General features: G+C 42.6%; 2 protein-coding genes across 2 annotated transcripts in view; one reads left to right on the top strand and one right to left on the bottom strand.

The window, feature by feature from the left end:
- The window catches only part of BAG4 (BAG cochaperone 4), a 32829-nt gene extending 30733 nt beyond the window's left edge, over window positions 1-2096 (bottom strand). Inside the window, exon 1 of the mRNA XM_046648851.1 lies at window positions 1726-2096. Within this exon, the coding sequence (XP_046504807.1) occupies window positions 1726-1995 (270 nt within the window). The 5' untranslated portion in view covers window positions 1996-2096. The remainder of the gene's footprint in view (window positions 1-1725) is intronic.
- Window positions 2097-2383: 287 nt separating this feature from the next.
- Window positions 2384-11299, top strand: LSM1 (LSM1 homolog, mRNA degradation associated). The gene is made up of 4 exons (XM_046648854.1): window positions 2384-2581; window positions 6046-6114; window positions 7467-7582; window positions 10721-11299. The coding sequence occupies exons 1-4, from the start codon at window positions 2536-2538 to the stop codon at window positions 10889-10891; spliced, it is 402 nt and encodes a 133-aa protein (XP_046504810.1). The 5' UTR covers window positions 2384-2535; the 3' UTR covers window positions 10892-11299.
- Window positions 11300-11366: the final 67 nt, after the last annotated feature.

Below are 11366 nucleotides of genomic sequence, written 5' to 3' on the forward strand. Positions count from 1 at the left end.
ACCATACCTTACAACCCCCTACACAAAACTAAAATCATAACTTCTCTAACCTTATCCCCAAAACATACTTTTGTTTTAATAATATAGCAGGCCCAAGTAGAAGTCATCAGTTTAATGGTCCTTTCCTCTTCCCCTTGAATTGACCTTTGGTCTAGTTTGCTACTTATAGGCCAAGCATCTCATCACTCTACTCTACCGTGGGATTAAAGTCTGTGGGCCTACTTATTCCAAATTTAGATGGAGAAAATATGGACCTTTCTTCACAATTAACCTCTTACTACTAAATGTTTTTTCTCACGTAATTTTTTAAAGATACAACTAACACACCATGAAACCCACCCTTTTAAAGTGTACTATTCAACGGTTTTTAGTATATTCAAAACTATGCAATCATCATCACTACCTAACTCCAGAACATTTCATCATCGCAAAAAGAAACCCTATAGCCTTTATCTATCATCCCCAATGTCCCTAATCCCCCAGCCCCTGGCAACCACTAATCTTTCTCTCTACAGATTTGCCTATTCTGGACATTTCATTTAAATAGAATCGTACAATATGTGGTCTGGGTGACTGGCTTCGTTCATGTAGCATGATGCTTTCAAGGTTCATCCGTGTTGCAGAAACTATCAGTACTTCATTCCTTTCTATGGCTAAATAACGTCATTGTATAAATATATCATATTTTATCTACTCATCAACTGATGGACATTGGGTTATTTCTCCTTTTGGCTGTTATGAATAATGCTGCTATGAGCACGCAATATACAAGTTTTAACGTGGACATATGTTTTCAGTTTCTTGGCTATATATCTAGGAGCAGACTTGCTGAGTAATATGCTAACTCTATGTTAACGTTCTGAGGAACTGCCAAACTATTTTCCAAAGCACTGAACCATTTTACATCCCCACCGACGATGTATGGGAATTGCACTATTACATTTTCAACCAATAAGGATGTTATAATTCCTGAACGAAAAGAGAGGTGTGCCCCCCACCATATAACAATAATTCTTTACTAAGAATACCACATTAACAAAACAGAGGTATATTTCCGGCAGGAAAAAAACGTTATAGGTCTGAGTTTACTGAACAAGTGAGTTAACCTCTCAGAGCTAATGGGTCTTTAATCGTAAAATAGGGACGCTGTAATGACATTTACGTTCCAGTCGCCGTGAAGATTAAATAAAACAATCCAGGTAAAGGTGCTTTCTAACACTGATTATGCATGATTCAATCCGGGGCAAAGCAGTAGGGCAAAGGGCTAAATCAGCAGCCTCCCCTTCCTTCCTGTTCCTTCTCCGCGGGAGGGGTTCTGAGTGACGTCGGGGGCTGCAGCCGCCTCCCTTCTCGGGGAGAGCCGGCCTGACGAGCCACGCAGGATAAATTGTTTGACTCCAAACGCAGAGCCAGGTCCCCCCAGCCCAACATCGTTCCAAGGCGGGAGATTCCCCAGCCTGCTACTTAGCTGAGCAAGTCAGCACAGGATTTTCTCCTTTTTCAACGGTAATAGACACATTTATTATGGTCGAAGCAGAAGAGGAGGGGCGAAGAGAACACAAGCACATCCCCCCACCCACGATCCCAGCTTGTATCTCCAACCCCCTAAGGAAAACAAATATGAAATCCGATCCATTACGAACTCTGGAGGTATATCAATCCCAATGGCCCTCACCCCAAACACTCGCCGATCGGATCTCCCCGGGGAGACGGCGCAAAGCTTACCTGGTGGCTTCCTCCAGCTCGCCCCGGCTCCGACCAGGCGCCTCCAGACGGATAGTAGCCATCGCTTCCTCCGCAGTCTCCCGGCCAGGGGGTCTCAGCCGCGCCGCCCCCGCGCCCCCGCCAGGAAACGGGAGGCTGGGGAGGTTCAGAGCGAGGAGGATATAAGGGCGGCGGTGGGTGCACGGGCACATCTCCACCCCCAGGCCCGTAGTAGCGGCCATAAGACAGACCGTCACTGGGGCCGTACCCCGAGCGCCTCAAGGCCGACATGGGCTCCACTGCCCCGCAGTGCTTCCCGCCCCCCACGGCCGGCCCATTGCGCAGGCGTCTGCGGGCTAGAGGGACTGGACCACAGTGAAGGGGGGTCGGCCGGGGACAGCCAATCCCAGGCCCGGTCCCGCCCCTTCGGCTGCCGAGTGCTGAGAGTTGAGGCACGGGGATCCGCGACTCTGGGGTCTAGGCAGCAGGGAAAGGAGGGGCGGCACTGTGTTTCTTAAAAGGGAGAACTTATTTTCCCACCATCTAGTCAACCTAAATTTCTCCCCCCTCTTAAAAGGGATGAGGAAAGGGCGTGCAGACCCCATGACGGTCCCGCCTCTTCCTGAGGACGACCACGTGATACCGGAAGTGGGTGGGGGTAATATGGAGGAGTTTCCGGCGGGCCCCGGCTGCTGAAAGCCGGGGCAGACGTCCTGGTGCAGGTTCGGCTGTGTGTCCCGGTCCCGCCCAGGCGGCGACTGCGGTAGGAGGAAGCAGGTGTTGCACGCACTGGGCCACCGCCGCTACATTGCAGCCTTATCTCAGCTCAAAATGAACTATATGCCCGGCACTGCCAGCCTCATCGAGGACATCGACAGTGAGTAGCTCATCTCCTCCGGGCGAAGTCTGGGGTGAGACCCTTCCTCCCGGGCATGTGCCTCTTCGGAGAGAGCTCGTAGACTGAGTCTGGGGCGGGGGCGCAGTGTGCTTTTAGCACAGTGGTGAATGTTGGGCGTTGACGTCCTCCACGGGATGGAGGAGCCACGGGACACACCGTTTGCCCACCTCCTATCTCTGTGCTGCCTCTCGCAGTCTCCACCAGTCCCGGGACTGGTGAGGCACAAGCTGTCGAATTCATTCCTGCTTCCGAGGGACGCGGCTGCTGAGGCCCAGATGCGAAAGTTGCGCCCGCTCCCTCCCGGCCCAGTCCATTGTCTTCCACCTGCGGTATTTCGAAGTACCAGGTTGTTACTGGTGGATGGATGATAATACTTAGAGAAGAGACTCATCGAGAAACGAAAATAGTAAGACAACAGCAGTTGAACTTAATTGCAGTAAACTTAGGCTTTATGCTGTGTAGTCATTTGCAGTCTTCTTTTACGGTGAGGTCTTTAGCACTTTAGGTTATGGTAGTAGAGACCACTACCAGACAAGGTATTGACTTTTATGGAAAAACTGAGTCACTTCAAACTTCCTTTTTTTCTGTTAGACAGTTTTCTTTTCCTTTTTCTAAGAAGACCTCCCTTATTCTTAGCCGTCGTCCTGAAGAGGAGCTCAGGCCTGTAAAACAGAAGAGCCACTTAGAATTGTCCTGTCTTTCCTTTTTCTAAGCTCTCATCTGTGAGTTTTTCCTCTAGCAACATTTTTTTAATCGTTTTAATAGTGTGATCTGTCTCGTTAACTTGTAATTGCTGCACAGTGGTTTACACACAGTTCCGAACAAGTTACAACTATATCTACAGTTACTATGTATGCAAATTAAAGAAGTCTAAGATTAAATTCTCTTTTTATCATGGTCTGAAATCATTTTTTAAACCCAAATTAGTGATTTTGCTATTGAAAGGAAATGTGTTGTAAATTGGACCAAATTTATATATGAATAACCACTGTACGAGCCTTTCTGTGATGTGTAATGAAATCTTCCATTTTAGTTGAATGAGAATGCCCTTTAGCCCTCACCTCTCTTGTTATGTATCTGAATTATTTGAGGTCCCTAACACATTCTGCCACTTTAATAAAAATAATTTTTATTCTTAAGTCCTCTAACCCCTTCTTACAGTTTCCAAGCCCCCTCCTCTACTGAAAAGTTTGAAGCCACTTTATATGCACCCTTCATTGTCCACTTCACACACACTTTCCTCCTGTCTCCTCAGTCTTTCTGTATTTTACCCATCTTCTCCTTTAAGTAGAAAGTAGTCCTCCCATTCAGTTTCTTTATTACTCTTTCCTCCCACTGCATCTGGAACCTTCTTCTGTTAATATCCTTTTTCTCTCATATGGTCTCTCTTTCTCTTCCTGGATCCCTCCTTTCATGTATGTTCATGTCCCTCCATCTCAATTTTTTTCTCAGTTGTGTCTCCCCATCAAAATCCCATCCCTTTTTCATATTTTTATCCCGAAACCTCTTTAATCACCTCCATTTCAACTCTACTTCCTGACCACCTGCAATAGACTGCCTCTATTACCGCTGGAAATCAAATTTTGTTGTCAATGCACTACTGAAGTTACATTATTAAAAGGCATTAGTCTGATGCACTCTTCTGAGCTCTTCCCGCCCCTCTGCAGCATAGTAATACTATTACCACTGGATTCTTAATTCTCTTCTCTTGATTTCTCCAACAATGGTCCTTACTCATTTTCTTATCTCTCCAACTGTTGTTCTTCCCTAAAATAGACAGTCTCAGTTTTCATCTTTGGCCTGCTTCTTTCTTTAAATCTCCAGGAGATCTCCTGGCCTTTAATAGTTATATTACCTCTTTGTGGACTTATCCAAAATTGCTCTAATTCTGACCTCTTTGGCATTCCAGTCTTACATTTCCAACTCCCTGTTGACTTGTCTGCATAGGTGTCCTGATAGCACTTCAGAATCACAAACAGCTAATAACCTTCCACCCTGAGCTTGCTTCTTTTACTCCCGACTTTTGGTAAATGGTCCTCCCTGACATGGTGACTCAAGATTCCTATGTCGTCTTTAACTCATCTCTTCAGCACCCCACTCTCTCACACATACCCACATATACAAACTCAATTAGTTGACAAATCCCATCACTTATAAATGCACAGTTTTAATCCTCTCATCCTCTCCCTTTCCCTCTCTACCTTGATTCAGGTCTCTTCTTCATGTCTCAGGCTCTGGGAATAGCCTCGTAACTGCTCTCCCTTTTCTGCCAGTTCAGTCTTCAAAGTTTTCTTATTCCCTATGAAGTCACATCCAAACTCATCTTGCTCCCAGGACCTTTCTGACTTCGTCTTCTATTTCCCTTCACACCCTCAACTTTTAGCCAAACATGAATACTTAGCCTTTTGTTTTCCCTCTTGTCTGCATTACAGATTTCCCTCCTCTTCCCCTTCCCTGTCACTTTTCCTATGGCCAAAACATCTACCTTTCAAGGTCCAACTCAGATACCTCCTCTGGCTAGATAGAGTTTCTCTCAGTCTCGTATAATTAAGATTTGCAATCTTATGGCTCTTAATTATAGCCCAAGGAAGACAATTCCTTCAGGGAAGACTTACTGTCTTCTTCCTCTGTTCTGCATCTAGAAAGTACTTTATGCATGGCACTCAAGAAATGAATGAATGAATTTTGCTAGCTATTCTAGTGACTGGCTTGCTGTCCTTCAGTATCAGCTCAAAGTCACCTCTTCAGAGAGGTTTTCTCTAGCCACCTCTCTTCTGGAGCTACTTCCCCTCTCTTCATCAAACCATCCTGCTATCTCCATTGTACCAATCACAGTAGGTCATTTTTTTATTTGTTTGCTTTCCTTCACCAGGAATATAAGTTCATAAAGTTGGTGACTTTCTGAATCTTATTCTCTACTGTACCTCTAGGCCCTAGAGAGCACATTAATAAACATTATTGAATTTTTGCTCTAGCTTATTATCAGCATCCTCATTTGACACATCTGAGGCATTATTTTTATTTAAGCCTTCCCTGATTCCACGGTGTTAAACAGAAGCTCCTCTAAGTTGAGGGGAAAATAATTCTAGAATTAAGATCTTAAAGATCACTAGACTAAATGTCTCAATTTTCAGATATAGAAACTGACATAACATTGAGAGGGTTTAACTGTCAAGCAGCAGCAGCTAGAGCCAGTCAGTCGGGCTTCCTGACTGCTCACGCAGTCCTTTTCCCACTCTGCGACACTGCTCTGATTCTTGTCACCACTGATCTTCTAATGTGAATGCAAGGCTGTCTTGGTCATCCCTCTAATTTCCCAACGAACTTCTCTGTAAATACCTTAGAAGCGGAAGTAGTAGGGCTTAAACTATTAATTTCATTTTTGTTGTTACCCTTTAAACTCACTGCAGCTATTTTTTGAAGATCTTTTTTCCTCCCTCCAGAAAAGCACTTGGTCCTGCTTCGAGATGGAAGGACACTGATAGGCTTTTTAAGAAGCATTGATCAATTTGGTATGTATTAGTTATGGACTTCTCTTATACGCTGGATAATAAGGGCTGCCCATTGTATGCTTGTTATTTCGTGTTGAAATTTATCTGCAACTTTTTTCCATGTCAGGCATAATAGAATACTATTATGAGTCATTACATCATTGTTTTCTAAATTATGGTTAGGTGGTTCAAAAGCTTGTACTTACAAGCTTGTATTTCTAAAATTGGTTTTCACTAAAACATGGGATTACAATATTTGGCCTATTTTATTTTCCCCGTTAGAGGGAGCCAAATGGTAGACGTGGACTCAGTCCCCTGAAAAAGCTGCTCGTTTGTACATTGGCTTGGGTGCAGCTACTCTTCAGAGCACTTCCTGCACTGAAGATAATCCCTCCCTGTCCACTGAAAACGTGGTAGAAGGCATTTCCTGAAGCTTTTTAGAGACCACAACGTTAAGCTCAAGATATTACACTTAGGGATACTTCAGACTCAGGAGTCTCCGTGTTTGTTTTGCATCCAGCATTTTTCTACAGAGATCTCTATTTGCTTCTGTTTCAAGGACAGTTCATATCAACATTTGTTGGCCATCTGCTAGGTCAGTGGACTTGAGCATGAGGAGAAAACAATATAATTGAAATACTTGTAAGAATGATAGAAGATAAGAACTTAGATATCTGCTTTTCTTCAAATATGACAAATATTACCAATTGAAAGAAGAAAAATGATTATTCTTAACAGATTGAAGTTCTAAATTTTAAGTCAAATGCATCAGACTGCTTTGAGGGAAAAGTAGTAAATACTGACTTTACTCTCAGATTACCAGGTATGGTTATCTAACAAAATGAAAAAATAGGTTATTGCTGTATCATAACACAGGGGTACCTGCATTGGCTTAAATGAATCTTAAGTACTGAAACAAAGTTAAATCTTTGGAAATCATCACATACGCATTCCCACACAACATAGAAACACTGTTTCTTTCTAAAAAGCCAGAGTGTTAATCTCTGCAGCTGTTTAGGCTTTGGGGTCTTCCTAGTGCCCTACTCATTTATATTTTCTTACAGTCATGTTGATATTAGCAATTAACTGATAAAAGGAATTTAATTTTGTTAACTTATTCCCACCATCATCCACGGATTAGTGCAATGTATTCACAAATCGTCTCTCAGTTTGTAATTGTTTTAAAGTCTCCTACGTGGTGTGTCTTAATGAAATAGGAGAAGATTGTTTGAAATGTTAGCTTTTCCCAGAATCAGAAAGTTTGGAAATCATGTTTAGCTAAATCTTTTCTACTCAAAATAACTGATTGAGTTATGGACCTTTGCCCAATAATTTGAAGTAAATGTCGTTGTTTCCTCCCCATACACTTATAGCTAACTTAGTGCTGCATCAGACTGTGGAGCGCATTCACGTGGGCAAGAAGTACGGCGATATTCCTCGAGGGATTTTTGTAGTCAGAGGAGAAAATGTGGTCCTACTAGGAGAAATAGTAAGTGAAAACTGTTAAGCTGCTCTGGGTCTTGATAATCATGCTAGTTAGGTTTCTTTTTGTCTCTTCAAGAAGGAAAAATTAGATTTTCCACATTTCACCCAGCTTCTCACAGGAGACCGCCAAATTAGCTTAGGAAAGCACAGAAAATAATTAACTTTGTTTCAGTGCCTCTTGGCATTTTAAAGATTTTGATCCTATTAGCAGCAAAATATCATTGATTTTACCTGATATCATAAAAAATACAATCCTATACAAATGTATTCATTAATATGTTATTTCTGCTATCTCTAATAGCAGAAAATTGAAAAACTTGGTACCTATCCAGAGAAGAATAATTCAATAAAATATGGTTTATATACATTGAAATATTTTGCAGTCATTTAAACAATTGATTACAACTTTTTCATGACATAAAGTAAATTAGCAGTGTTTGGGCGAGGGAAAGACACATTGCATGTACAGTGTGATGTCCATGTTTTTAAAAAGGGGGAAGGGGAAAGAATGGCTGTAGGAGAAGCCTTTCTGTTAACTGTTCTGAGAATGGAGCTCAGCCTCACCTGGATCCTTAGCTTACGGCCAAGGAGGAGGTCCCTGTGTCTCTGTGCCAGGAAGACCAGCTGGCAGGTGAAAAGTTAAATCGTGTCTTCTGAAATGTTACTGTAGATCTTTTTGCGTGTCTGTGTGTGTACGTACACACAACCATCCATACATACACATACATGTATGCATATATACATATACAAGTATCAGAAAACTATGTGATATAGAAAGTAAGCAGATAATTCTGCCAGGGTCAGGTTGGTGCAGAATCTCATGTTGAAACAGTTAGCTAGAAATGACTAATTAATACTATTAGTACTGCCCAAGTGCTGCTATGAAATGTGTGAAATGTCTTTTTCTAATTTTTAAAAGATTTTTGTGGTTGGTATTTTGGGTTCAGTTTATCATTTCTTGCATGCTTAAGCAGCAGAAGTTGTCATCTCCTTGTATTATGTAAAGGGTGAAATAAAGCACTGTAGAACCAGGGGTGTGGGGAAGTCAGGGTGGGAAAGGACTGTAAAGTGGTCTGCCAGCAGATTAGGAGGGGCTAACCCATCTCTGGGCAGTAGGATTATGGGTGATCATCTTTTCCTTTTTATTCTACTTTTCTGAATTTAATTTTAAAAGAGGAAACATTACTTTGCTATTGGGGAAAAGATTTAAGTTAAAATATTTACATATACTGTGCTTTGGTTTTATAGTAACAAACATCACAGAAATGTTTTCTGTGCCAGTTACATTGACACAAATGTGCCCCTATATAGACATATATTTATGTGAGAAGAAGTGAACTTGTGTTTGTTCTTGAAGAGTTATTGTTTCCTGGGAGCCATTTTGTGGAGAAAAGTGCTCCTTTTTATATATTATGGGTTGGATGCTGCAGAATTTTTACAGTGGCACCACTAAAGAAATATGGTTCAGGAATGTTTACATAGTTACATGAATCAATAGTCAGTTTGAAGAAATTAAGTATCAACCCTAGGGACACTCATACCCAGAAGCCGTATAGATTCTGCAAACATTCCGTTGCTTAAGAATTCCCTGGATGCTGCCTCAAAGGTGATGATACACACAGCCTAAAGTCATAAGACTGTTGTTGGGAAGCAGCGTAACCACATGAACAGCTGACTGAATAACATTGACGAGTCCAAGAGGCAGGACACTAAGCTCAGAACATTATCTTCCCTTCAGCTGCTACCCGTGGGTTGTGAGGGCAGGTTACGCTTGACTGTATATTTTGCTGGTGCAGTCAACATTTGACCAAGGCCAGGGCTTGCTTAGATAATTTGTGTGGCTTTCATTCTAACCTCTGTGAGAGTCCTGCATCTGATATTCACAGCCTGTGGGTTCTGAGGCCTTGCCACCATGTGGACATTAGTATCCCATGGTAGGCTGGAACATGTGGAGAGTTTGTGTGTGTCATGCCTTCCCAGAATTTTGTCATTGAAAGTCATAAAGGTGGATAAGAAATAAGAATACCCTGTCTGGGGCCAGCCTGGTGGTGCAGGGGTTAAGTGCACACGTTCTGCTTCGGTGGCCCTGGGTTCGAGGTTCAGTTCTCGGGTGTGGACATGGCACTCCTTGGCAAGCCATGCTGTGGTAGGTGTCCCACATATATAGTAAAGGAAGATGGGCACAGATGTTAGCTCAGGGCCAGTCTTCCTCAGCAAAAAGAGGAGGATTGGCTGTAGTTAGCTCAGGGCTAATCTTCCTCAAAAAAAATAGTGGAGAAACATATTGGGGCAAAACTGGTTTAGTAATATAACTGGTCTGCTGAGGTTTTCTCTAGAAGACTTGTTGCCGTAAGGAGAAAGGAGTTTTGTGTTATAATTTAAAGACTCCTGGTTAATGCAACAGAGAGACAGTTTATTGCCTTTGGAGGGGTGCTTCTTTGAATCAATGTTCTCTACCTTCTTACTGACCAACGACCCCTGGAAATTAAACTGACTTTGATAATGTAAAAAAACAAAACTTATCTAAAGCCATCTTGGCCTCAGTAACTTCTCTCTTGGATTCTCTAGGGTTGAGGAGATGGCCCCAAGGACTACTTTTCTTTAAAAAAAAAAAAAATTAGGGCCAGCCCATGGCATAGTGGTTAAGTTCATGCCCTCCGCTTCATATCCCAGGCATGGACCTACACACCACTCATCAAGCCAGCCTGTGGCAGGCATCCCACATACAAAATAGAGGAAGATGGGTACAGGTGTTAGCTCAGGGACAATCTTCCTCAAGCAAAAAGAGGAAGATTGGCAACAGATGTTAGCTCAGGCTAGTCTTCCTCAAAAAAAAGAAAAGAAAGAAAGAAAAGTAGTGCTTGACTAATGTAAGGCTTCGGATAACCTAAAGCTTTGTTATACACGCTGATACTGATCCCTCTTACCACATTCATGGAAGTATGCGTGCAGTGTGTCGTGTAGTAGTGTTCCTGGCCATTTCTTTGTAAAACGTCTCTGTCCCCAGGAGAAAGCCAGCAGCTCTGTCACAGCTACGAAAAATAACCCAAGTCTGATAGTGGAATCCGTTTGCCTTTAGATTTGTAACTGTGTTCTATCCTTGGTCATCAGTTGAAGTTTTTCCAACCTGCTTGTTCTCTAGGACTTGGAAAAGGAGAGTGACACACCCCTCCAGCAAGTGTCTATTGAAGAGATCTTGGAAGAACAAAGGGTGGAACAGCAGACCAGGCTGGAAGCCGAGAAGCTGAAAGTGCAGGCTCTGAAGGATCGAGGTCTGTCCCTTCCTCGCGCAGATACTCTTGATGAGTATTAGGTCTTTTGCTCAGACGCTGTTGCTCTCGGGGAGCAGGGGCTGTTACTGAATGAAGGCGACGTCCTGGTCACCTCATTTGTGTTTGACTAGAGACTGCAGAGTTTTGAAATGTCATTTTTATTTTGAATTCTTTCACATATGCAACATGAAGAAATCAAGTGGCTTTTTGTTTCCTTTTGAGTAACGAAAGCATTGTTAAAGAAACAGTGGCATGGACTCCTTTCACACGTCACTGTGGAGCCAGCAGCTACTTCTTTATATTGCTCTTCTCATTCCAAATTAGAGTTTACAGGAGACATTCTTCATTTACTTGTAAATAAAATATGAATCTCAAAACTGTCATGTTATTTCCCAAGTTTGGGTTGCCTCCAATGAATAAAGAAAATTAACTTTCTGCTCTCAAAGGTATAAGCAGTCCACACGCTGGGATTTCCCTCTTCTGTCTCAATTCCAAGTTGCTAGTTACTTGTGAAGG

This window comes from Equus quagga, chromosome 22 (assembly GCF_021613505.1).
Source record: "Equus quagga isolate Etosha38 chromosome 22, UCLA_HA_Equagga_1.0, whole genome shotgun sequence".
Classification (NCBI taxonomy): domain Eukaryota; kingdom Metazoa; phylum Chordata; class Mammalia; order Perissodactyla; family Equidae; genus Equus; species Equus quagga.

Coding starts and splice junctions, on each gene's coding strand:
- LSM1 (XM_046648854.1), top strand. CDS start 2,536: ATGAACTATATGCCCGGCACTGCCAGCCTCATCGAGGACATCGACA. Junction 6,115..7,466: donor AAGAAGCATTGATCAATTTG/GTATGTATTAGT, acceptor ATACACTTATAG/CTAACTTAGTGCTGCATCAG. Junction 7,583..10,720: donor TGGTCCTACTAGGAGAAATA/GTAAGTGAAAAC, acceptor CTTGTTCTCTAG/GACTTGGAAAAGGAGAGTGA.